The sequence below is a fragment of the Brassica rapa genome, chromosome A03, assembly GCF_000309985.2.
Source record: "Brassica rapa cultivar Chiifu-401-42 chromosome A03, CAAS_Brap_v3.01, whole genome shotgun sequence".
NCBI classification, from domain to species: Eukaryota; Viridiplantae; Streptophyta; class Magnoliopsida; order Brassicales; family Brassicaceae; genus Brassica; species Brassica rapa.
In genome coordinates this window covers 4,213,928-4,240,339 of record NC_024797.2, presented here as the reverse complement: position 1 = coordinate 4,240,339, position 26,412 = coordinate 4,213,928, and the positions used below count along the sequence as shown (strand labels likewise).

General features: G+C 35.7%; 4 protein-coding genes and 1 non-coding gene across 5 annotated transcripts; all 5 read left to right on the top strand.

The window, feature by feature from the left end:
• Position 1: 1 nt before the first annotated feature.
• On the top strand, positions 2-1,974 carry LOC103856469 (glucan endo-1,3-beta-glucosidase 5). The gene is made up of 2 exons (XM_009133573.3): positions 2-570; positions 642-1,974. Exons 1-2 carry the CDS (start codon positions 218-220, stop codon positions 1,804-1,806), a joined length of 1,518 nt encoding a protein of 505 aa, XP_009131821.1. The 5' UTR covers positions 2-217; the 3' UTR covers positions 1,807-1,974.
• Positions 1,975-2,089: 115 nt separating this feature from the next.
• On the top strand, positions 2,090-2,161 carry TRNAC-GCA. Its single transcript has one exon. It is a non-coding gene; the product is annotated as a tRNA-Cys (tRNA).
• Positions 2,162-3,914: 1,753 nt separating this feature from the next.
• LOC103856468 (DNA repair protein RAD51 homolog 1) lies at positions 3,915-6,211 on the top strand. The gene is made up of 9 exons (XM_009133572.3): positions 3,915-4,114; positions 4,426-4,570; positions 4,659-4,769; positions 4,841-4,932; positions 5,046-5,140; positions 5,226-5,339; positions 5,426-5,555; positions 5,640-5,761; positions 5,844-6,211. The coding sequence occupies exons 1-9, from the start codon at positions 4,019-4,021 to the stop codon at positions 5,965-5,967; spliced, it is 1,029 nt and encodes a 342-aa protein (XP_009131820.1). The 5' UTR covers positions 3,915-4,018; the 3' UTR covers positions 5,968-6,211.
• Positions 6,212-6,783: 572 nt separating this feature from the next.
• Positions 6,784-13,471, top strand: LOC103856466 (phosphoinositide phosphatase SAC4). The gene is made up of 16 exons (XM_009133571.3): positions 6,784-7,515; positions 7,620-7,821; positions 7,918-8,083; positions 8,270-8,492; positions 8,713-8,789; positions 8,975-9,162; positions 9,311-9,408; positions 9,629-9,762; positions 9,844-9,972; positions 10,243-10,591; positions 11,138-11,259; positions 11,370-11,480; positions 11,632-11,817; positions 12,025-12,201; positions 12,491-12,605; positions 13,007-13,471. The coding sequence occupies exons 1-16, from the start codon at positions 7,405-7,407 to the stop codon at positions 13,106-13,108; spliced, it is 2,490 nt and encodes an 829-aa protein (XP_009131819.1). The 5' UTR covers positions 6,784-7,404; the 3' UTR covers positions 13,109-13,471.
• A 7,852-nt stretch (positions 13,472-21,323) lies between these two features.
• On the top strand, positions 21,324-25,613 carry LOC103856465 (sucrose synthase 1). The gene is made up of 11 exons (XM_009133570.3): positions 21,324-21,643; positions 21,728-21,854; positions 22,503-22,654; positions 22,744-22,936; positions 23,008-23,439; positions 23,524-23,814; positions 23,893-24,059; positions 24,150-24,374; positions 24,464-25,027; positions 25,122-25,260; positions 25,345-25,613. The coding sequence occupies exons 1-11, from the start codon at positions 21,546-21,548 to the stop codon at positions 25,375-25,377; spliced, it is 2,421 nt and encodes an 806-aa protein (XP_009131818.2). The 5' UTR covers positions 21,324-21,545; the 3' UTR covers positions 25,378-25,613.
• Positions 25,614-26,412: the final 799 nt, after the last annotated feature.

Here is a 26,412-nt window from a genome sequence, read left to right as displayed (position 1 = left end):
GCTTGGAGGGTTATGATTGAGATTTATCTCCAATGGAATCAAGTTAACTTATTGAACCACCTTCACAAATACCTTTCCTTTACCCTCTTTCTTCCATATACTCATCTTCCTTAAACTCCAATGTCTGTCTCTGTTTATATTTGTGTATATAAACATTCACACAAAACATAAATTCTCATTAGACCCCACACACTGAAACAATCTTCCTACCCAAAACATGGGTCGTCATGATACATACCACAAACTCATCTTCTTCTCCCTATCCATATTGTTACTTCACATCCCATTGAAGAATGTAGACGCCTTGGCATGCAACTGGGGGACACAAGCGAGCCATCCAATGCCACCAAACATAGTGGTCAAGCTCCTCAGGGACAACGGGTTCAACAAGGTTAAGCTATTCGAAGCTGACCCTGGCGCACTAAGAGCCCTTGGCAAATCAGGTATCCAAGTCATGGTTGGTATCCCCAACGATCTCTTGGCATCTATGGCGTCCACTGTCACCAACGCCGAGCTTTGGGTTCAACAAAACGTCTCTCAATACATCTCCAAATATGGAACCGACATAAGGTATATAATAACACGTGCTTAAGTTAGAACCTTCTCTAATCTAAAGATTGTATTTTTAATCGTTTGAACAGATACGTAGCCGTGGGGAATGAGCCATTCTTGAAGACCTACAAGGACAGATTCGTCAAATCAACATACCCGGCGCTGCAGAACGTTCAAGCAGCTCTGGTGAAAGCTGGTCTCGGCCGACAAGTCAAAGTCACGGTGCCTCTCAACGCGGACGTCTACGAATCCGGCGACGGTCTCCCTTCTTCCGGCGACTTCCGTTCCGACATCAAAACACTAATGGTCTCCATCGTTCGCTTCCTCGCCGACTCAGTCTCGCCCATCACTTTCAACATCTACCCTTTCCTCTCTCTCAACGCCGACCCAAACTTCCCCCGCGAATACGCCTTCTTCCCAGGCTCCGGCGGCGGCGGCGGCGGAGCTAAGCCTGTAGTCGACGGATCGATCTCTTACACTAACGTCTTCGACGCGAACTTCGACACTTTAGTCTCGGCGTTAGAGAAGAACGGATTCGACGCGGAGAAGGTGGAGATCATCGTCGGAGAAGTCGGATGGCCTACCGACGGCGACGTGAACGCGAGTCCGGCGTTGGCTCAGAGATTCAACCAAGGCTTGCTAAACCGTATCGTTCAAGGAAAGGGAACGCCTCGCCGGAAAACGGCGCCGGAGGTTTACGTATTCTCGTTAGTCGACGAGGACGCGAAGAGCATCGATCCCGGAAAATTCGAGCGTCACTGGGGAATATTCTCTTACGACGGCGCCGTTAAGTATCCGCTCAGCCTCGGTAACGGACGTCAGTTAGTTCCCGCGAAAGGGGTTCGTTACCAGGCACGTGAGTGGTGCGTGCTCTCTCCTCAAGCCGCGGCGGGAAACGGACCAAACGGTGCCACGTGGACGTCGTCTGTAGAGTACGCGTGTCAGCTCGCTGATTGCACCTCTCTGGGGCCAGGATCCTCTTGCGCGGGTTTGGATTCCGCCGCGAATGCGTCTTACGCGTTTAATATGTATTTTCAGAAGATGGATCATCGTCGAGGATCATGTGTTTTCAACAATCTAGGGGTTGTTACTAAGATTGATCCGTCGAGTGGTTCGTGTCGGTTTCCTATTGAGATTGATACGAGCAGGCATGATGAGACGTTGCGTCCGCGGAAGAGTTCTGGTGCGGGTGAAGGGAAGTGGGGGACGGTGGTGACGGCGGCGATGGCGGTTGTTTGGGCGGTGTTTTATTGATCGTTAAGTCTTCTCTTCGCTTGTAATTTTTTTCATTCTTTTTCTTACATCTGTAAATAAGACAGTCGATAAATGGATATATCGTTTGTCTTTCTTGAAATTGGTGTACGTAACTATTCACATCCGAATTATATAAATTAGATATGGGCTTAATATGAAATCAAAATTTCTTTCAAAAAAAAAGAAATCAAAATTAACAAAGGGGGTTTATATTAACAAAGGGAAGTAATTGACTTGATGGATCTAAGTATTAAATTATATCATGAATCAAAAACAGCAAGGTGGGTCCATAGCTCAGTGGTAGAGCAATTGACTGCAGATCAATAGGTCACCGGTTCGAACCCGGTTGGGCCCTATTCCTTTTTTTTTTCAGTTTAGCAATAATTCATGTATTATAATAGCTTTAGTTAGATAATTGGCTAGCTTTTAACTTTTGGTTGCTAATATTCCCACTCATGATTTCAATTGGCAATTTTTATTCCTGAAATATATTTTTTAACTTTTAAAAGTATTCTATACATTTTATTTTAATGAATAAAAATGGATTTTTATCCTCTGAGTGATAGCCAAAGAAAATCTATATGCTACGCAAAAAGAAAATTAAGATCGTGCTACGCCAAAGAAAATCTACATGCGAGATGTTGTTTGTGTTCCCAAACGGCCAAACCATCTCTATTAGGAAAATATATGTGTTTATAATCAAGTCTCTCTATGGGCATCGCAAAGACATTAAAAGCTTCTTCTTTTTAGCCAACTAATGTTGTTTGTTTTACAATGCATCATCGAGTTTACAATTTACATAACGAAAGATGGACAAGAATACATCATTGATCGAAAGTGTTATCACCTTTTCGGGCTAGAGTACCGGCACAAGAATTTGAAGTTCTATTCAAACAAGAGAACTTAGATGGAAGTCTACCAAATTTGGGATAGTGGTGATGTAGTGTTGCTGCTTATGATGATACGTTGTTTTGATTAATACACCATTATCTAAGTTAAATCATATAAGGAGGAGAGTAACTAATAAATTTGGACGTTTTCTATTAGTGGGAAAGAGAAGTTTCATCGTTGAAAATTTTATTTAATTAAGAACCATAGTTTTCAAACAGCTCTACAGATGTATATATAATGAATTCAAATTAAATCACTTGTGGACCGATCATACGGAGAGAAAATAAAGTACTTTGAAATTGAATAGAGGTTTGTAAAATATCAAATACTGTGTTGAAAAAAGTAACATAGCTAGACAGTATGTAAACACAAAGCTATAATTTTATTAAATATAAATAAATAAACTGAAAAGCTCGCTGTTTAATATTGCAGCGTTACATTATTAATAGGCTATTCGATAGATAAATAATCTAGAAATTTCATCTCTAGTTAAAAAAAAAACAAAATCATCTTAAAACAAAACAATAGTTAAAACAAAAATACTTATAGACCACCATCATCGGGCGCAATTTGTTTGCGGTTGCCGCCACACCAAATCCATCCAAAATGCCAGAGAACAGCCAAGATGATCAAACCTATCACAATGGCGGCAGTTATGGTGTAACTAATCACAGCCTTCATATTGTTTCTTCAAAAAACCAAAAACTTGTTCTTTCTAAGTTCTAACTTTATTTTTCTTCTTTTAAGTTCAAGAGAGAACTAGCTTATATATATATATGGTTACCTTATTAAAATAGAAAAAAGTTAAGAAAAATGAAAAATTCTATTTCAAAAAAGTTAAGAAAAATGAAAAATTCTATTTCAAAAAAAGTTAAGAAAAATGAAAAATTCTATGTCATCAAACGTTTGTGAAAGTCTGGCTTTTTTCTTAAAAGAAATTTGACAAAAATTGTAAATCATGCATATGTCATTAAGGATTATTAACAAAAAAAAAATGAAAATTTTACATAAGTCATTCACAAACGTTTGATGACATATTTCTAAATTTTTTGATTGAATATGTCGTTAAAAAAAAGGTAAGGACTACTAAAATTTGGAAATGTTACATTTTATAGTTTCTCTATGAAAGTAACTATGGGCTTTAAAAGCTAGGGCGAACAAGGCCCAATAAGGAAAGCCTGTCCCAAGACTTGTTGAAGAAGCCTTTGCCTCATCGTCTTATGGCGCTTCTTTCAATTCATTTTCAGAGTTTCGCCATTTCCCTCCACTCAGAAAAATCTCCTTTCGCTCCCTCTCGCTTTCTCCGTTCTGATCGAGAGCGATGACGACAATGGAGCAGCGTAGAAACCAAAACACTGTTCAGCAACAAGACGATGAAGAGACCCAGCACGGCCCTTTCCCCGTCGAACAGCTTCAGGTACAAATTTCTCCAGAAATTCACCTTCTCGGAGCATAATCTTCCCCAGATCTAGTGCTAATCGAAATGGGTTTGGCTTAAAATCACCAAAGAACCTTGCTTTTTTCTACCCTTTGTTCGTTCTCGCGATGATGATTAGGTGTGAATCTGACGGAGAATTAGGTTTCGCTACGGACTGTAGAGTGAAATATTTTTAGGGTTTTTGTTTGATTCTGATAAAGTTAACACCTTTGAAGTATAAACTATGTGGGTCTTCTGAGTTATTATGAATCAATGTTTTTCATGCTCTCTCTTGATTCTTCAATCTTCAGGCGGCAGGTATAGCTTCTGTTGATGTGAAGAAGCTTAGGGACGCTGGTCTCTGCACTGTCGAAGGTGTTGCATATACGCCAAGGAAAGATCTCTTGCAGATTAAAGGAATAAGCGATGCTAAAGTTGACAAAATCGTTGAAGCAGGCATGTTGTCATATGAATACAAATTCACTTTGATCCTTGTTGGAGTTTATGCATTTTCTTATTTGTGTGTGTTTTACCTCTGTGACAGCTTCAAAGCTGGTTCCTTTGGGATTCACTAGTGCTAGCCAGCTCCATGCTCAGAGACAGGAGATCATTCAGATTACCTCTGGCTCCCGCGAACTAGACAAAGTTCTTGAAGGTTGGTTTCTGATTTTTGGTCTTGAAAGGTCATTTTGCTATTATGACTTACTTAGTCTGTACTGTCAATAGGAGGAATTGAAACCGGATCCATCACTGAGTTGTATGGTGAGTTCCGCTCCGGGAAGACTCAGTTGTGCCATACACTGTGTGTAACTTGTCAAGTAAGAACCTTTTCCTGAGCATACCACTCGGCTATTATTACTTATCTTGTAGGAACCAGTGAACTTAAAATTGAGAAATGTATTCACATTGAGGTTTGTGTTTAAATGATTAGCTTCCTATGGATCAAGGGGGTGGAGAGGGAAAGGCGATGTACATTGATGCCGAGGGAACATTCAGGCCGCAAAGACTATTGCAGATAGCTGACAGGTATGTTATCTTTGTAACACGTGAGAGCATGATGGAGTTTCTTGAGGCAGAATATTCCGTAAGAAATCAATTTAAAATGATGCAGGTTTGGACTAAATGGAGCTGATGTACTTGAAAACGTTGCCTATGCGAGGGCTTATAATACTGATCATCAGTCGAGGCTTCTGCTTGAAGCAGCATCAATGATGGTTGAAACAAGGTGCGTTGAGTTAGAGTTTCCTTTTGATGTTCAGTTCCATTATTGTTCATGATGAGAGTGCTAATTGTTAAATTGTGATGTCGCAGGTTTGCTCTTATGATTGTGGATAGTGCTACCGCTCTCTACAGGACAGATTTCTCTGGAAGGGGAGAGCTTTCGGCTCGACAAATGCATCTTGCAAAGTTCTTGAGAAGTCTACAGAAATTAGCAGATGAGGTGACCATTCATTAGTATTAACTGTTTAAATTCCTCTGAGACACCATCCTGAAACTTTCTCTCACATGTTTAATGGCTCTCTAGTTTGGTGTGGCTGTTGTTATAACGAACCAAGTAGTTGCGCAAGTAGATGGTTCTGCTCTTTTTGCTGGTCCACAGTTTAAGCCGATTGGTGGGAATATCATGGCTCATGCCACCACAACAAGGTCTGCAAATTGTAATCCTTGTGTTCTTTTCTAGGGTTCATTGGCAAAGTGTATGTTTGTTGATGATGTATCAATAACACAGGCTGGCATTGAGGAAAGGGAGAGCAGAGGAGAGAATCTGCAAAGTGATAAGCTCGCCATGCTTGCCTGAAGCAGAAGCTCGATTTCAAATATCTACAGAAGGTGTAACAGATTGCAAGGACTGATTGTTTTGCCCTTGGTTCTCTACTCTTTTGGCAATCCTCTTCACTTGTAGTAATGTCAAGAAACCTTTTTTTTATCATTTTTCTCTCGTCACTGTGGATTAAAAAGAGATTGCGTAAGCATAAAAAGTAGTGATGAGGGAGTAAAAAATAGATTTTGTAAGTAGGTAATCACGGTAATGAAATTTGCTACCTGTTGTTGTACCCAGCCTCGTGCATATGGAATCACAAGTATAGGTTTGTGACTGTTTCACTCTTTTTTGTGTGACTAATCAGAGATTGTACAAGCTAAAAGGTTTACATAAAGAAAATATACAGAGATTGTACAAGCTAAAAGAACTATTTGACCATTCGGAATATAAAATACTAGTTAATATTTATGCTAATCTTCGATGGGGTTCTTGAATAATATAAGCTAACACGCAAACACGGTAAGCACAAAAAAGTTAAAACATAAAAAAAAAAGAGAGAGATAGTAATCGTTACGGTCTCAAAAGGTTTAATGGGTCAGGAGGAGTGTTTGCATTGCATGCCCCCCCTATCTACCAATTACCATCACTGAATATAGTATTAATATTCAATTTCGTGTTGGCGTCAGCATTTTCCCTGATAAGCTAAACATGTGTTTTGGTAATTAATAATTTTGCTAAAATTGAGCCGTTCATCCGTAGATAGTTGATTTAATTACAGTTGAAAAAGAAGAAAGAGTAAGAAGTTGTAGAAAGTGCAGCTATTCCATTAGTGTCCAGACAGCTGTAAGTATAAATCATTGTCACGAGACTATTATTTCTTCTTTCTTTTTTTTCCCGTAAATCCCCTATAAAAAATATAAATTAAAAAAAATAGAAAATTGTGGTATGCGTCGGCTCTTTGTTTCTCGATCCAATCTTCTCCTTCCTTCCTTCTCTCGACCGAAACAAAAGAGAAACACAACACAGAGAGAGCTGAATCATATCATCATCATCATCTCTCTGATCTCTCCCTCTCTACATCATAAAACTCCATTTTCTTGTAAAATTCTTCGTCTAAATCTCTTAAATCCTCCGAATCTGAGCTTCCTTCTTCGTCTCTTTGAGATTTTCGAGCTGGCGATCTCATTGATCGGGAGCTGCCTTACCTATTTCCCTTGAAAAAAAAGCTCGCATTTTTTTTTTAGATTCGAGAGCAGCAGAAGAATCTCAGTAGAGAATCTGCGTCTCTGCTGCTCGATTGTTTGTAAGTCCAAAGGTTGCTGATCTCGGACGTGATTAGATTCGTGTTGTGAGTGTTTAAGAGCATCTTTTTTATTTGGTTTGTTTCTTTCTTTCTTTCTCCTCTGAGAAAGTTTCAAAATTGGTGAATGTTCCGGCGAGAGAGATTGTTTGTTGCGGCGGCTTTGGCTTAGATCTGTAAGTCAAAAGGTCACTGTCGAAAGGAAAAGAGTTAATTTGGGAATCAGCTATGACCACCTCATCCTCATCAATGGAGAATGGAGGAGGCTCATCCTCCTCCTCTGGATCATCTTCCCTTCATGGCTGTATGCAAGAGTTCAAGCTCTTCCAGACTCATTCGGTAACCAAAGCTTCCACCTTTTGATTCCCAAGGATCATTTGTATTATTGGTTCCCTTTAGATCATTTTACTAACATGATCTTCTTTTTTGTTTTTTTTTTTCAGAATTTCTATATGATTGGTTGGAATGGTAGTGGAGTGTATAGAGTGCTAAAGATAGACCGGCTTGGTGCGTCTGAGCTTAATGTCAGTGAGGACTCTACTGCTTATACCAAAAAAGAATGCTACGAGTTGCTTAAACGGATACACGAAGGAAACAAGGCCACAGGCGGACTGAAACGTGTTGCTGTCTGTTATGGTATCATTGGTATGTGTTTTTTTTTGTCAAAGTTATGCCTTTTACTTTTATATCTTGTTCTCACCAAGATTTTTTTTTTTTTCTTTCCCATTTATGTGGTCTCAGGATTCATTAAGTTTTTGGGACCATATTACATGCTGATTATTACTGAAAGAAGAGAGATTGGTGAAATTTGTGGTCACCGGGTTTATGAAGTGTCAAAGAGTGAGATGATTTCATTGCAGCATTCTAGCGTGCTTGGCAACATTGCAAATTCAAGAGACGAGAACAGGTATTTTGATATATCTTTTTACTAGATTTTACCCTTTTTGTTTGTTTGTTTGTTCCAAGCTCATTTTTGAAGAAAGTTCTGTTTGGTGAAAAGAGAGAGAGAGTGAATGTGTGTAGTTATTATACCCTACCTTTCTTATGAACTTTGCGTATCTTTATCTGGTGTTTCCCACTTGTTGTTAAACAGGTACAAGAGGCTGCTGTGTATGGTGGACCTTACGAAAGACTTCTTTTTCAGCTATTCTTACAATATAATGCGAAGTTTCCAGAAGAATGTGTGCGACCATGAGAGTGGGGGTACTCTCTATAAGAAAATGTTTGTGTGGAACGAGTTCTTGACTCGAGGAATTCGACATCATCTTCGGAATACTGTGTGGACCGTAGCGTTGGTGTATGGTTTCTTTAAGCAGGTAAGAACTGTGTGTGTTTCCTGCACCTCACTACTAGAGAAAATAAAGTTTTTCGAATCAAATACAAGTATTCTTTCTTTCTCACAGCAGCAGTCTTTTTTTATTAGTGTACCATTTTATGCAATCAAATGAATTTTTTTTTTATATAGCTATGTATCTTGATAGTTTACAGAACTGCTTTAGATTCATGGTTGCTGAACTTGAATTGTTGTGCATGTAGACAACTCTTTCAGAAGCTGGACGGAATTTCAAACTCACTCTTATTGCTAGGCGTTCCCGCCATAATGCTGGAACCAGGTATCAGATTTCGTCACTCCCTAGTTTCCTGCTCTGTTGTCTAACAGGACTGTTATTAGTCGCTCTGTATGTCAAAGCCCAGATTGTTAATCACATAAGATTAAATTGGCAGAACTGTTCGATATTTGTCCATCTCTTGAGTTAATTATTATGCTTCGTTTCTCCTAAACGTCTTCTGATTTTAGGTACTTGAAACGAGGAATAAACGAAAGTGGCAATGTCGCTAATGATGTCGAAACAGAGCAGATAGTGTCTGAGGACGTTCCTGAAGACAACCCCATGCAAATAAGTTCTGTTGTGCAGAACCGTGGCTCAATCCCTCTGTTCTGGTCACAGGAAACCTCACGGATGATTCTTAAACCGGATATTGTATGTGAGTATTTTTATACTAATTATACTGCCTTGTCCCTTCTCTCTCTCTCTCTCTCTCTCTCTCTCTCTCTCTCTCTCTCTCTCTCTCTCTCTCTCTCTCTCTCTCTCTCTCTCCTTTGTGTGTTTGAATACCTCAATGTCAAATGCAGTGTCAAAAAGGGACCTGAACTATGAGGCAACTAGACTTCACTTTGAAAACCTTGTGGAGCGATATGGAATCCCCATCATTATTCTGAACTTGATCAAGGTGAGTTGCCTAATCTTGCTTGTTTTAACGTTCTTATTATTTAAGCCTAGCTATTTTTTGTATGGGCAAGTGATGCGTTTTCTTGCACCTTTTTTTTTCTCTTGCACCTTAATCTAGTTGAAATATCAATGAAAGGAACTATAGTGTCTGCATTATCCTTTTGATACTATAACACCTCAAACATTCCACTGATTTTCCTGTTACTCTTGACAATCAATAGACAAAAGAGAGGAGACCCAGGGAGTCGATTCTCCGGGCAGAGTTTGCCAATGCAATTGACTTTATAAACAAAGATCTGCCTGAAGAAAATCGTATAAGATTCCTTCATTGGGACTTGCACAAACATTTCCAGAGGTATAATTTAAATTTGCGTTCCAGCTGCTTCAAATTATGAGTAGTTATACATAAATTTTCTCGTCTTTGTCTTCATTTCAGCAAAACAGCAAATGTCTTGGCACTTCTTGGCAAAGTGGCTGCATGTGCTTTGATGCTAACAGGTTTCTTTTATTATCAAGTTACCCCAGCAATGAAGCTCGATGGTGGTATGAGCTTGTCTTCTTCTGAGTAAGTGTTCTTACTTGAGCTCCTATAACTCACTTGTTCATCATATCCCAACTTATATTATATTTCGTGGTCGATTTAAAGATGAACCTTGTCAGATGTGGCAACTTGTTGACTTTCATCAACTATTTGTGTTACTATCTGAAACTCGGTGATAGCGTTAACCTATAACTTGGGTGGAAAATGATGGTGTTTAAAATATTTCTATCAGAAAAGTTTTGTTTTTTGCAGCTATATACTAACTCTTTCAGTACTTATACCTGTATATTGCAGTGCCGACATGTCTACACATAATAGCTCTGATGATGATAGTGGGGAATATGATTCCCTAGAGAAGAATCTTCCCCCAAGTAAGAATGTTGCTAATGGCGATTATGATAAGCCCGGCATGCTTCAGAGGGGCGTGCTGAGGACCAATTGCATAGATTGCCTTGATCGTACAAATGTTGCTCAATATGCATATGGTTGGGCTGCTCTAGGACAGCAGCTCCATGCTCTGGGAATTAGAGATGCTCCAACAATAGAACTTGATGATCGTTTGTCTAGTGCTTTAATGGGGTTATATGAAAGAATGGGAGATACACTAGCTTACCAATATGGTGGATCTGCTGCCCACAATAAGGTAATTTCTTTTCTTCTTCTCTTTTTCCGGTCTATCCTGACATATCATCGGTTCAGCCTATTTTATATTTATGGAACTGTCTTATACTATGAAATCTTCTGCTGGAGACAGTTGACACTAAATTCTAGGCTGTTTATTATGAACAAAGTTTATCGTATTTAGCCCCACTTGAGATTTTTTTGTGACTGGCTTCATGAGATGAATTTTTGGACCATTTGATATCATTTGCAAGGATATTGGTCTAAAGAATTTTACTGAATCTGGTCTATTTTCTGATCTTGATCTTTGATATCCAAATACAAGTCTTATTTTAGGTAAATTGTTTTATATGTCATCTATGTTATATCTCAATGACAATTGGACCCTTTATTATTCGTGAAAGGATATCGGACTTTAGACTAGTGTTAAATTTCATCTTGTAATCTCTTCTTGTTGGTATCACTGAATAATGATGCTCGGTTCTTCTGCAACCGACTCAAGTTAACCTTATGTTCTCTATTGTTTGGATACACTTGGTTGATTCCTAGAATTTCTGGTGTGAAATAGGTTTTCAGTGAGAGAAGAGGCCAGTGGAGAGCAGCAACCCAGTCACAAGAGTTCTTGAGAACTCTGCAACGTTATTATAATAATGCATATATGGATGCGGATAAACAAGACGCCATTAATATGTACGCTTCTCTCTGTCACTCTCTATCATATATTCATATATGCATGTTACGCAATGATTTGTCAGAGTCTTACAGAAATTCATTGGGCTCTTGTGACTGTTTCTATGCAGATTTCTTGGTACATTCCAGCCTGAAAAAGGGAGGCAGGCGATTTGGGAGTTGCGTTCAGATTCCCGCTCTAATGGACAAAATGGAGAGATAAGCATAGAGGAAGATGAAAGGTAGGTCTCCGTGACTGCAACCATGTAGGCATATGCATATAGAACTTGATGTTCATCTTCCACCGATTATAGGAGCTATACGAGTTCTGGTTGACCTACTTGCAATGCATTTTGTATCTATGATCATATCTCTTAATACCACGTTTTCCAGATTTCTTGTGAAGAGGTGCTTATCGGATGGTAATATTCTGCATGAAAGTCGCACACCGATGTCCGCAATGAGTAGCAAGCATGAAAGCATATCACATAAAGGCTTCGTGTCTTCACGCCAAGTGAATCATGTAACTTCAGAGTCATCACCAGATATGCCAGCTGCTGGGGATGTATCATTATCGAGGTTTGTTTAAAGTCCTTCTTACATTTTCTTCTGCTTATAGCTAAATAAAATATGTACTGCTGTTTCCTTTAGCTTAGGTGTCTATTCTGTGTATGCATTATGATTTTGCTTGGTGCAGCTCTATTGTGCATGCCAATTCCATCCATATTAATATCTTTACTTGTATCTCTTGTTGGTCTGAAACATCACTTGTAACATCTTTTGTAGGTGTACTCCGTCAATGCCTAGCACACATTTTTTTGGAGATGCGAAGAAGATTCAACATAATGGTAGTAGCTCCTATTACTTGTCCGAGCAGGAAGACATGTCTAGTGTCTCAAATTTTGTTGATGTCGAGTGGCTTTCGTCATCGGAAAATCTATGCGAGAACGATCAGTTGTACAGGTAAAAGTACTGTGCATATAAAGAAATCGATGTACTAGGGTTTTAAGCAGTCAATGGAATGACCAGATCACATATAACTAGAAGCTTAAAGTGTTATATATCTAGAACATCATATTGGTCATCGTTCTAAAAATCCTGCTGATTTCGTTTCTTCCAAAAATGTTATCATAAGATTCCAAGTATCTATCTGTGAAGGGTTTTTTCTTCATTGATGACCAAAATAACAGTAAAAGCCTATTTCTTATGAACGATAAACAATTTTTTAAAATATGCATTGCTCTTTTGGTAGGCCGTCAGCGCTCACAAGCTATTCAACCGCGGAAGTGTCATCATCAGAGAATATCATCAGTGAAGTAAAACAGTCAACGCCTGCTATAAGCGAGAACGGATCAAGCAGCAGGAAGGTCAGCATCTCTTCCAAATTATACTACTCTGCATATTTCCCTATCTAGTTTAATGCAGTCAGAGTTTGTTGTACTTGATTCTGAGTTCTGGCTCGTCTCTTAATGATATCTTCTCTGAAACTTGGATGAACCGTTGGCCAAAATTAGAATAAAAACTTAGTTTTAAACCAACTCAGACGGAAGCAGATGCTATAGTAGAGGATTTTAACAAGCAGAGTATATCCAAAAATAGCTGAATCATAAATGGATGGTTCTGTTGATTGTGTTCAAAAAAAAAAGGATGGTTCTGTTTACTTTGTATCATACATACCACTTATCACTCTGCTCTCAGATTATTTGAGTGCATATATTGTCATTTGGCTACTCACTTGAAACTTAACCACATTTACTTCCTTTGGCAGGGAAAAGAACCTATGGAAGGCGAACCATCCACAAAGATTCACGATGATTTTACTGATAGCTTCAAACAATGGGTAGCATTCGGAGAAGCACTCTGCCATTGAAGCTCTTTCAACTTTCCATTTCCAACAAGAACCATACTTATGGACATTTGGATATTACGGTGCAAACATGGAGAAGGGACTGGTAGAGAGATTCACAGTACCACATATTTGAAACTTCACGGTGATGACCAAACGGTCAAATGAGGTATTATACATTATAAAGAGGAGCAAATAAAAAAAATAGCTGAGAGGTTTGAGTTTAGGGAAATTCTCATCTTTGTGGAGAGAAACTTGTGATATTCTGAGACTTTTGTTAGGATCTTTTATTGTTCTCTGGTTTGTAGTCTACTGTAAATATATGTTTGGTTTATTGATCCATCTTGTAACTTCTTTTCTATGGGTAAAAAATTAATTCGTGTACCACCTGCTGAGCCTGCAATTTTATTGATCTTTAAGTTAATCTTCAGAGCTCGTACTTTTGGTTTTAGATCTTTCGTATTGGTAGAAAAACTTTCAGGGATTGTCCTTGTGGTATGAGCTAAGTTACAAACTGTTAGAAGATTTTTCAGGGATCCAGATGATTCTCCTTTGAATATCATATAGTATTGTTGGATGTGACTGATGTCTCGTAACATTATTGCTATTATAATTTTCATCGTTCCTCGAGACACCATTTATTTCAGATATGTTCTAGTCTTCTAGACGTGTCTTTTTTTTTTCTTTGTGAAACATTCTAGACGTGTCTATTCCTATATATATTACTGCAACAGAAACACATAGCTTTTGCAAAATTTGCATGCGCTTTACATCTATTAAACGTTAAGCCTCGATTTATTTATTTTATTTTTCCTGATCTAAGGATGATCGTTTTTTTTTTTTGCACCTCTACGGCTCTACCCTTGGTCAGAAAGATTTACGGGTTGAACTAGCATCTTAGTATAATTAACTACAACATATATAACACAAACCATAGCTACTTTTCGCTTTGTTAATTGACTATAGCGATATATCAGTTCTTGGAAATTTACTCACTAGATTTTAGGTGCTACAGAAAAATTGTTGTAGAGGATAAATAAATGGCTGTGCTGAAGTATATATTTAACATGCATAATTTTTGTTTAGCTTCAAAGTTCCACTTAATAAAGCATTTCAAGTATCATTTTATATAAACCACAAGTCTGTCTTAATACATGGAAAAGTTTCCAACTATCAGGTAAGGACTAAGGAGTATATAGGAAAAAATGTGCTATAAAGATTCTCATAGGTTCTACAAATAGCTAGAAAACAATCATATCGTAAAACACAGAGAATCTGACATATAAATTTGTCTCTGTGGGAATATAAAATTTCCTAGATGTTATTATATGCATATTAATGTCTTTGAATGAACAGAAAAATACAAACCCTATTTAAGAAAAGGCGACGTGTGAGTGATAGATATCCATTATAACATATGGTTTGTTAGAGAGTGATGGATGATCGAATATAGCAAAAGAACTTTTACTATTTGGTGTTGCTTGCTTCAGTCTCGTATCAATTCTCGAAGAAGATGGAACTTCAAATCCAAATATTAGGCAAACCTAATGGAAATCATGTCATGTTTGACATTTACCTAAATAATCAAAAAGAATTTTATATTTTAGAAATAAAACATTATTCTGTTCATATTTTACGTTAATATTATATATATATATATATATATATATATTTCCCCAATTAATGAAGATCAGGTACTGTTTAAATGAACGACTAATATATTATTTTTCTATAATTAGTTCATATAGCAACACCATAATATTAACGCATTATTTTTCGAGACGCTGGAGAATTGGTTCCGGTTTTTCCATCGTGTAGCCTTTAGCTTTTGTTGAGTAAGAAAGGCAAAAAAAAGTTTAGTGCTGTAAATCTATTGCTTTGTGGAATTACACAGGCCCCACAATGATTTTACTTTATATTTAGGGTTAGGTGGAATCTCTATTGCTAATTGGTAATTAGGCAAAAGGCAAAAGAGCTAATGGCGATGTAATTATGATTCATAGCAACCATAATTGAAGGAGAAATATGTTAAGGGATAGAAGTGTTAAAAATGTAGTATAGAGAGAAATAAAGTCGCATTTGTATTATATCTAACCTACCCCACTTACTCTAAATTATATGCACAACTATTAAACTTTTTTCTTTTGTCAACAACCAGACAATCTATACTCTACTAAAAGGTAAATAAGCTAGGCATATAGAGTGTCCACGTTGGATAAAATATTCAGACCAATCAGGAACCTGTTTTTTGACACGTTAGATAAATTTAACTGTGTAAGAAGAGTTATTTAGCTTAAGCCTGTGTTGATCCATTCCTTTCTTCATGTGGGCTTCGACATATGGGCTTATTCAGAAACCTGATGTTTAAGTATTTGTTTTGCAGTTTAATTATTGACTTATGCTTTCCTTTCAGTTTGCATCTTTCTGAGTTTTTTTCCTTCAAACAGTTTTACTACTTTAATTACACTTTTAAAAATGCTACGTAATGATTACCTTCTTCAGCATTACTCTACTTTCTTTATTTATAAACTGATTGCCATTCAGTAGCTTCTGTGATCAACTTTCGTTGTTATAAAATGATACTTCCATACTTCTGTTGTAAGCTTTGAACTGGAGTGAAAATGGTACTTCTGTTGTTAGTTTGAACTGGAGTTATTCCTTCTCTTTGATCATCTTCAGCATTACACATCTTTCAACAAATTTTTTTATAAACTGATATCACATTATCATGTTTGCAATGATAGCTTCTCAATTAGTATTCCTTTCTACAATGTAGTTATAGTTGCTAAGTGTACCACATTAGACAATAACGGCTAACAGACATTTTAAAATTTCTGTTCATAAAAAGTAAAGAAAGTTTTTTAAAAATAGTGTTTGAAGTTTAACAAAATAAATATTAAGGACATGAAGTAAGAAAAAAAAACAAAATCACTATTTTAAATGTTTTTACTGGAAATGAAAAAATAATAAGAAATTAATGTTTTTGGAATATCATAGTTTTGGACTAAAAATATATTGAAAACTCCTCTAATTAGTATACAAAAAACTCCTCTAATTAGTATACAAAAATTCATGTTTGATAACAGCGTAATAACCTGATGGTATTTAAAAAATAGTAATTTTAGATCAACTAATATATAATAATAAAATTTAAATAAATTGTAAATATATATTGAGAATATTTTGATTATCATTTTACATTGAGTTTTAATCCAGATTAATATTTTAGCTATCCCATTTTACAATGGGATATAGTGTGCCACATTAGACAATAACGGCTAACAGACATTTTAAAATTTCTGTTCATAAAAAGTAAAGAAAGTTTTTTAAAAATAGTGTTTGAAGTTTAACAAAACAAATATTAAGGACATGAAGTAAGAAAAAAAAAACAAAATCACTATTTTAAATGTTTTTACTGGAAATGAAAAAATAATAAGAAATTAATGTTTTTGGAATATCATAGTTTTGGAAACTCCTCTAATTAGTATACAAAAAACTCCTCTAATTAGTATACAAAAATTCATGTTTGATAACAGCGTAATAACCTCATTGTATTTAAAAAATAGTAATTTTAAATCAACTAATATATAATAATAAAATTTAAATAAATTGTGAATATATATTGAGAATATTTTGATTATCATTTTACATTGAGTTTTAATCCAGATTAATATTTTAGCTATAGCTAGATTGTAAGATTTGTTTTTGCTTATAACTAAACAAATAATATAGTAATAATAATTGCTGGAAAAAATATAGTAATAATAATATTTTCATAGATTTTTCAGTGTATTTAACACATGCAAAATTTTTAGAAGTTTTTTATTTAAAGCAATGAGTATTTAAATAAACTTTACTTAGTACAGTTGTAAAAATAGATTATAATCTTAAGAAAATATATTTTAAAATATTAAATAACATAAAAAAATAAAATAAATATGATATAAATAATATATATAACAAAGAAATATGTGATGTGGAGATTACAAATATATTTTCCTACTGACCTAAATATGTAAGAAAAGATATTTTGGATTAAAAAAATAAATTGTAAGTTTTACTCATTTCTAATTCAATTTCTATTTATATTTTTATAACATAGAAGTAATATATTGTAATATAGTTATTAAGTACAACATTATTTGTAATATAGTGTATGAACTTTAACAAAAAATATTAAAGACACGAAGTAAGAACAAAACTAAATCACTATTTTTCAATGGAAATTAAAATAATGAGTGTGACTGGTAACTATCGCAAGAACATTAAGAATGAATAAGAAAATAATGAATAGGAATAAAATTTTGGGAATGATGAGAAATTATGGTTTTTTATCAAAATTAACAAGGAACAATTTTATATTATAATTCTTTACAAAAAAAAAAGAATGAAAAGGAACGAAGAGGAACATCTATACCTCATAAATAGTAATTTTTATAAGGAAGGTTAAGGAATGTTGTGTTCTTCTCCTCATTTTCTTGGTCACCAGTCACCCCCAATAAGGCTATATCAAATTAGAAATAATTTGTATTATCAATTTGTGATATTAGTACAAGATTTTAGAATGTTTTTACTGGAAATGAAAAAGTAATAAGAAAATAATGTTTTTAGATCATATTTTTGGACTAAAATATATTAAAAACTCCCCTAATTGATATACAAAAAATATATTTTGGAAAATCCCATATATATTTTAGATAGTAAAAAAATTGTAAATTTTACTCGATTTTAATTCAATTTTTATAACATATTAGTAATATAATGTAAGAAATATTAAATTAAATGTTATTTGAATAAATCCGGGCGTAGCCCGGACAAAATCTCTAGTTATATTAAAGTGCCTAATTACGTAACTTTCTCAAGAAATAAACGAGCCCAATACCACTCACCGCAAAAACCATCCCACACCCACAGAAGCAAGTAACAGCGGACTGTGTTAATATTACTCTTTCCGTACGACATTGAAATAATCAAAATTTGAGTAATACTCGGATGTTAATACAGATTGTAAATATGTTATTTTATAATCGGAAGTCGCTGGGAAGGTAACATCACAATCAACGTTGGCCTTATCCAAAGTCCATCTCCTGTTTAGTTGGTGTAGCTCCTAGATTGACTAATACCCTCACTCCACGTGTTACTCTTCGTCTTTCTCGACACGTGATGGTAAGACTAGTAGATACATGAAGAAAAAAAAATCCACCACAAACCATCTACAATTTTTAATTTATTAAAATGCTTCCATAATATTTCCTATTTAAAACCAATGATAACTTAGCCAATGGTTGACCAACAAAATTAATAATAATAACTTAGCCAATGGTTTCGACCCAGCAAAACAAATTGCAGGCAATAGATGAAACCATTAACGGTGGTTTTACATTGAAAACCATTTGAACGTTTTGTGGCACATTTCACAAAACTAAATCAAAACCGTCAACTGTAAGTGGAGAGTAACATATTGATGGTGATGATGAAAATGATCTAAGGACATGGGTTATAATGTCAAATGAATTCTGTAGACTAGTCAGTATAATAGTTATTTTATGGAGCAGTATAAACAATATAGCTGAGAATATTTTTGGAAATATTTTAATTTTACCACAAATTTGATTTTATTTTCAAATTTATTTGTAAAAATAATCATTTTTATTAATTTGTGATCAAAAAAATTAATCTAACTCTCGTAAATCATTTATATAAAAAAGTAGTTTTAGAAATTTATAAATTCAACCTCACTCATAAATATTAAATCCTAAACAATAATCAATAAATCATAAATTAAAACAGACTAATATGTGTTAAAAAAAAAAAAGAACTAATATGTGTTAGGTACAGGGACTTTTGTACATCTTAGGGGGTGGTATTGGATTCGGGAATTTGAAAGAATTCACAAGTAATAATTTTTGCAGTATTTTAAAAGATTTTATGAGATTTTAATGCAGTTGAGTAATTCTTATGTTTACTTTTTATCATGGAATTTAAAAGAATGTAAATAAATTTGATGGAATACAAGTGATAATACATTAACGCTATGAACTAATGATAACAACAAAATACAAAACTAGTAGCTCTTGGGAAATTTTTTTACCAAAAAAAAACTTTTGGGAAAATTTTACCTTTTGTAGATAGATTTTTTTTTGCTTTGAGAAGTGATAGATACATGATAATATATATAGGAGAAGTAATCTAAAAAATTTATACAAAAGATGGATAAGAACTAGTTTATAGTTGTTTTATGATTGTGCTTGATTGAAATTTAATCAAACAAAATGCATTTTTTTTTAACTTACGTACTATTCTTGATGACAGAAATGAAAAATGTGAGAACACGTTCACGAACATGCCAAATGTTCACGAACGTACAGTTCGGTTGACAAGATGATGCTCGATGATGAACAATTTCATCGATATTGAAAGTCTCCGTTCTTTGAAAATAAAAGAGAGACAAATTCCATCATAAAAGCAAGGAATTGATCCTTTGTATTTTTACATTACATTTCCATTAAATTCTTTTCAAATAACATTCCTATTAAATTTACTAAATATTGAATAACACTAGAATTTAAAGGAATTGATAAAATACATAATTGAATAACACAAGAATTTGAAAGAATTGGTAAAATACACAATTGAATAACACTAGAATTTAATGGAAACTATAATTCCTTCAAATTCTATCAAATTTCTAAATCCAATACCCCCACCTTAATTTTTTTAACTGTGAACTAATACCTAATACTTTTGTAAGACTTAGAGAATATCATCAGGCACCATTAATTTGTGCAAAGCGACGAATGCTATCTTCCCGTCAAGTTGCATTTGAATTGCAGAGTGAACGATGTGTTTTTGGAAAGCAGTGACCGACGTCTCCGTGTCACTGTGTCCAAGCATCAACTTAACTTTACTACAGTGTCATAACCTAATTACCTAAATAATGAGTCTTTTTTTAAACTTATGCATTATAAATATGTTTAGTGATCTATTTCTACATTAATATATTTTCCACTATAAGGGATATAGTACGAACTTTATATCCAGTTGAAAGGGTTATATTTTTTTTTTGGGTCAAATTGAAAGGGTTATATTAATTAGGAATTTATGACATGATTTTCATATTATGTTAAATTCATGGTTTGTTATGAGTTTCCAAATTAAAACTAAGTAGAGCTCGATCCGCACGTTCGTACGGGTATTAATTTTTACCATTTTATAAATTATTTAATGATATTTCTAAACACATAAGTTATTTTGATATTTTAGGTTCATACAAACTTATCCGGACCAAGAAGGGTCCGAATCCGATACAAAAAACGATCCACCACAAATGTTAACATTTTTTTTTATCTAACTTACCAAAAATGGTATCGACCTTTAATAATGTGTCTCTATAAATTTGAAAATCTAATGAACCAAACCACCACAATTCACTGAACTGCAAGGTTCTCTTCTTCTCAGCTTTTTGTTTTTGTTTCACGTTATCATTTTAACATTTTATAGATTATAATGCTAGCTAGCGAGACAAGAATTTTTTTGTTTATTATTCTTTTAAAAAGAACAGAAAATGATTGTCCTTTTTGCCTAAGAAAATTCTTGCCTGAAAAATCTCTGGTTAGAAGAAAAACAGCAAACGTCTTTATATTCTGGAGAATCAGTCGTGCATGTATTCTATTTTCTCGCTTTTTTTTAAAGAGGGATTTTTTCCAAGAGAATTTTCCAGCTGTTTTCCAAAGAAAAATGAGTATAATTTTCTTTAATTTAATTTAACATTTTTAGAAAATTCTTTTGCATGCGGAATCATTTTCTAAAAAACGATATCCAAATATGGAATCCACTATAGAGTTCGTTTTGTTCTAGAAAAAATGTATAGTTTTTCTTTAGATTTGCCAATAATCTAATTTTTTTATTTTGGTGGGTGTCTTATTTTCTTTAATGTATTTGTATGGCATAGATATTTGCATGCACTTTTAAATATCTTTTTAAAGCAATATGGTACATTTTTGTATTTATATTATATTTTTGCATCCACTTTTATAAGGTCACACTTGGATTTAGATGTGACGAGGCCTAAACACCATTGCTTTTATACGGATGGTGGACAGGAATGTTTAACGAAACTAATAAAATTGTTGGATAAAGCCAATCCATAAAATATCATTTTCAGTTTGTACACGTCCAAGTATAGTTCATAAAATATAATTTTATCAATTTAATAAGCTCTATGGTTATATTGTAATACCTTAGGAAGATCAAGGCTAAAATAGTTAGAAAAAGTCAAGTATTTGATCAATAAGGTCAATAAATAAATGCTATATTAATTTATCTAACTCATAGTTTTCTAGTATAAAATGTGAATGTGGGCAATGCAAAGACTCATCATCTCATTCATTCATAGTTTCTGTGTATCTTAATTTTCTCTCTGCAGTTTCCAAAAACACTTTCTGTTGTCTCTTTTGGATCAATGGTGAACGGTGTGTTAACGCGCGTCCACAGCCAGCGTGAGCGTTTGAACGAAACGCTCGTTGCTCAAAGAAACGAAGTCCTTGCCTTGCTTTCCAGGTATCTCCTCGCATCAATCAACTTTTAAAATGGTAAGAAGAGAAGATAAAAGTTTGATCACACTTACACATGATGAGTCTATAGGGTTGAAGCCAAGGGTAAAGGCATCCTGCAACAAAACCAGATCATTGCTGAATTCGAGGCTTTGCCTGAAGAAACCCAGAAGAAGATTGAAGGTGGTGCTTTCTTCGACCTTCTCAAAACCACTCAGGTACATTCACTCAAATGGGTTACTACTGAAAGTTTTGATCTTTATGGTAGTGAGAGTTTTGGTCTTTTTGGTAGTGAAAGTTTTCACCTTTTGGTAAAAAGGAGTTTTGATCTTGATGGTAGTGAGAGTTTTGGTCTTTTTGGTAGTGAAAGTTTTGATCTTTTGGTAAAAAGGAGTTTTGGTCTTTTGGTAATAAGTTCTGATCTTGATTGTAGTGAGAGTTATGGTCTTTTTGGTAGTGAAAGTTTTGATCTTTTGGTAAAAAGTTTTCACCTTTTGGTAAAAAAGAGTTTTGATGTTTTGGTAATAAGTTTTAATCTTTTTGGTAGTGAGAGTTTTGGCCTTTTTGGTAGTGAAAGTTTTGATCTTCTGGTAAAAAGTTTTCACCTTTTGGTAAAAAAGAGTTTTGATCTTTTGGTAATAAGTTCTGATATTTTTGGTAGTGAGAAGTTTAGTCTTTTTGGTAGTGAAAGTTTTGATCTTTTGGTAAAAAAACTTCACCTTTTGGTAAAAAAGAGTTTTGATCTTTTTGGTAAGTGAGAGTTTTGGTCTTTTTGGTACTGAAAGTTTTGATATTTTGGTAAAAAAAACTTCATCTTTTGGTAAAAAGTTTTGATCTTTTTATATTGGTATTGGTAAAAAAAACAGGAAGCTATTGTGTTGCCACCATGGGTAGCTCTTGCTGTGAGGCCAAGGCCTGGTGTGTGGGAGTACATAAGAGTCAATCTCCATGCTCTTGTGGTTGAGGAGCTTCAACCTGCTGAGTTTCTTCATTTCAAAGAAGAACTTGTTGATGGAGTGTATGTCTAAACCACTTTCTAACTTTAAATTCTGTTTTTTTACTGTTTGTGTGTGTTTTTAACTCAATGATGTCACTTTTGAATGGCAGTAAGAATGGTGATTTCACACTTGAGCTTGATTTTGAGCCATTCAACGCCTCTGTCCCTCGCCCAACGCTCCCCAAGTACATTGGAGATGGTGTCGAGTTCCTTAACCGTCACCTCTCAGCTAAGCTCTTCCATGAAAAAGACAGTTTGCTTCCATTGCTTAAGTTCCTTCAACTACACAGCCACCAGGGAAAGGTAAACTGTTCAAATCTCGTCTTCTTCAAACACAGAATCTTGTCTGAATGATTTGTGTTTTTGTCGTGTAGACCCTCATGCTGAACGAGAAAATTCAAAACCTCAACACTCTTCAACACATCTTGAGGAAAGCTGAGGAGTATCTAGCCAAGCTTTCACCCGAAACACCGTACGAAGACTTTGAGGCCAAGTTTGAGGAGATTGGTCTTGAGAGGGGATGGGGAAACAACGCCGAGCGTGTCCTTGACATGCTCCGTCTTCTTTTAGACCTTCTTGAGGCTCCTGACCCTTGCACTCTCGAGACCTTTCTCGGAAGAATCCCAATGGTGTTCAACGTTGTGATCCTCTCTCCACATGGCTACTTTGCTCAGGACAATGTCCTTGGTTACCCTGACACTGGCGGTCAGGTTGTTTACATTCTGGATCAAGTCCGTGCCTTGGAGACAGAGATGCTGCAACGTATTAAGCAGCAAGGACTCAACATTACTCCAAGAATCCTCATTGTAAGCTTGCTCCAAACCATGGAATCTTGTTTGTTTGATGTCTGAATCTCACTTTGTGTGTGTGTTTTGCTTCTGTTGCTGCAGCTCACTAGACTTCTCCCTGATGCGGTGGGAACCACATGTGGTGAGCGTCTTGAGAGAGTTGATGGATCTGAGTATTGTGATATTCTCCGTGTGCCCTTCAGAACAGAGAAGGGTATAGTTCGCAAATGGATCTCGAGATTTGAAGTCTGGCCATATCTTGAGACTTACACCGAGGATGCTGCCGTTGAGCTTGCCAAAGAGTTGAAAGGGAAGCCTGACCTTATCATTGGGAACTACAGTGATGGAAACCTTGTTGCCTCTTTGTTGGCACACAAACTTGGTGTCACTCAGGTTAGGAGGCACCTAACTCTCTGTTCAATGATAGTTTTCAAAGCTTCAAGCTAATTCTCTGTGCATTCTTTCTCACAGTGTACCATTGCTCACGCTCTGGAGAAAACAAAGTACCCTGATTCAGACATCTACTGGAAGAAGCTTGACGACAAGTACCATTTCTCATGCCAGTTCACTGCTGATTTGTTTGCAATGAACCACACTGATTTCATCATCACCAGCACTCTCCAAGAAATTGCTGGAAGGTAAAAGAGATTGAATGATAAATGGTTTATAAGAGAAGTGTTTGTTTAAATATTAAGAATGGCTCTTTGTTTCACTCATTTTTCTTGCAGCAAGGACACTGTTGGACAGTACGAGAGCCACACGGCCTTCACTCTTCCAGGACTGTACCGTGTTGTTCACGGAATCGATGTGTTTGATCCTAAGTTCAACATTGTCTCCCCTGGTGCTGATATGAGCATCTACTTCCCTTACACAGAGGAGAAGCGGAGGTTGACTAAGTTCCACCCTGAGATCGAGGAGCTACTCTACAGCGATGTTGAAAACCAAGAGCACTTGTAAAGCTTTTGAAACACTCTTTTCATCTTGGAAACGTTCTGTTTGTTTGTGGATCTTCTAATCTTTATGTTCTTGTTTTTTGAAACAGATGTGTGCTCAAGGACAAGAAGAAGCCCATCCTCTTCACGATGGCTAGACTCGACCGCGTCAAGAACCTATCAGGTCTCGTTGAGTGGTACGGGAAGAACAAACGCCTCCGCGAGCTTGTTAACTTGGTGGTTGTCGGAGGAGACAGGAGGAAAGAATCCAAAGACAACGAAGAGAAGGCCGAGATGAAGAGAATGTATGACCTCATTGATGAATACAAGCTGAACGGTCAGTTCAGGTGGATCTCCTCTCAGATGAACAGGGTTAGGAACGGTGAGCTCTACCGTTACATCTGTGACACCAAGGGAGCCTTTGTGCAGCCTGCGTTGTATGAAGCCTTTGGTCTGACTGTTGTGGAGGCTATGACCTGTGGGTTACCGACTTTCGCCACTTGCAAAGGTGGTCCAGCTGAGATCATTGTGCACGGCAAGTCAGGCTTCCACATTGACCCGTACCATGGTGATCAGGCTGCTGATACTCTTGCTGACTTCTTCACAAAGTGTAAGGAAGATCCGTCTCACTGGGATGAGATCTCTAAGGGAGGGCTTCAGAGGATTGAGGAGAAGTAAGAGAGAAAAAAACTCATGCCTTCCTGTTCTGTTACTACTTCATTAGATTCTCGAGTCTTAGCATAACTTATCTTTTTTTTTTTGTAATAGGTACACGTGGCAGATATACTCACAGAGGCTTCTGACATTGACTGGTGTGTATGGATTCTGGAAGCATGTTTCTAACCTTGACCGTCTTGAGAGCCGCCGTTACCTTGAGATGTTCTATGCATTGAAGTATCGCCCACTGGTATTGCATTATCTCAATACTTGTGGCCTTTTTTACACACTTTTGTTCGTCTCTAATGGGGTTTATGTGTTGGGTCTCTTGTAGGCTAAGGCTGTTCCTCTTGCTGAGGAGGAATGAAGAAGATGTGTGAAGAATTAAAGAGCTTGAAGAGAGAAAGAGGTTGCAGTGTGTGAAGAATAACAAAAAATCTCTTTTGATTCTTACTGTCATTTTGATTTTAGGAGCGCTTTTTGTGTTCCTTTGCTTCTTTGTTATTTTCAATCCTTTTGTCTTTGTTTTATCATTGGCCTCTGCGGCAATGCGTTGTATTCTGATTGTTGAGGGAATTAAATTTCGATTTTTCTATCTTAAAACCCCTTCATTCAACAGATATGAGTGACATGAAAGTGATAAGTGTGAGTTTGAATGATGAAAAAACAGAACAAAACAGAGAATGAAGTAGTAGAACGATATGACTTTAAGATGGAAGAATCAGTAGCTGACTTTTGTTCTTATAAAGGGGACATAACAAAACAATTATCCATAATAACACTATTACAATTGTTTAAACAAGCTTTCCGCAGAACCATGTGATTTTGCTCATACAACTAGCACAGCCACACCCATGTTCTGCATCATAGCATTTGCTATCGCTACACTCATTTTCTGCATATTACCAACCATCAGCTCTTCATTCACCTTCTGTTTCATCTCTTCTTCAATAACTTTTTTTTTTGTAGCTCAAAATTTTGCTATCATCAAGTGAATCAAATTACCATTTCTCCAACAGCAGTTGTCACAAAGACATGAATGTTTAGACAGTCCAGGCGTATCAATCAATTGATATTACAAAGCAACATTAGGGATCATAAAGTTAGTATACAAGAGAAGTGTATTGAACTTCATGGATATATAATCTTTTGTCCCACTAAAATTTCAGAAAAATGAATTGACAAATCAAACCGCTCCTGCTAGTTGCAAGACTTTGTTATCTCAAAAGTATACATGTCCTATGTTTGATCTATATTGAAATGTGTTAGTAAGACTTTAAGAAAATGAAAAAGAAAAATACATGTCCTAAACACATAACATGATACATTCACGTTCACTGTCACCCGTAGAGGTACATACATTCAACTTCATTTCATCTACAGATGCTAAAGCTCTTGTTCC

Bases quoted from the DNA above. Each gene is read 5' to 3' on its own strand.
- LOC103856469 (XM_009133573.3), top strand. From the start codon at position 218: ATGGGTCGTCATGATACATACCACAAACTCATCTTCTTCTCCCTATCC. The intron at 571-641 runs GTATATAATAAC...TCGTTTGAACAG, and splicing joins AAATATGGAACCGACATAAG to ATACGTAGCCGTGGGGAATG.
- LOC103856468 (XM_009133572.3), top strand. From the start codon at position 4,019: ATGACGACAATGGAGCAGCGTAGAAACCAAAACACTGTTCAGCAACAA. The intron at 4,770-4,840 runs GTTGGTTTCTGA...TACTGTCAATAG, and splicing joins ACTAGACAAAGTTCTTGAAG to GAGGAATTGAAACCGGATCC. The intron at 5,340-5,425 runs GTGCGTTGAGTT...GTGATGTCGCAG, and splicing joins TCAATGATGGTTGAAACAAG to GTTTGCTCTTATGATTGTGG.
- LOC103856466 (XM_009133571.3), top strand. From the start codon at position 7,405: ATGACCACCTCATCCTCATCAATGGAGAATGGAGGAGGCTCATCCTCC. The intron at 7,516-7,619 runs GTAACCAAAGCT...TTTTTTTTTCAG, and splicing joins AGCTCTTCCAGACTCATTCG to AATTTCTATATGATTGGTTG. The intron at 9,973-10,242 runs GTAAGTGTTCTT...TGTATATTGCAG, and splicing joins ATGAGCTTGTCTTCTTCTGA to TGCCGACATGTCTACACATA.
- LOC103856465 (XM_009133570.3), top strand. From the start codon at position 21,546: ATGGTGAACGGTGTGTTAACGCGCGTCCACAGCCAGCGTGAGCGTTTG. The intron at 21,855-22,502 runs GTACATTCACTC...TAAAAAAAACAG, and splicing joins ACCTTCTCAAAACCACTCAG to GAAGCTATTGTGTTGCCACC. The intron at 23,815-23,892 runs GTTAGGAGGCAC...TCTTTCTCACAG, and splicing joins ACAAACTTGGTGTCACTCAG to TGTACCATTGCTCACGCTCT.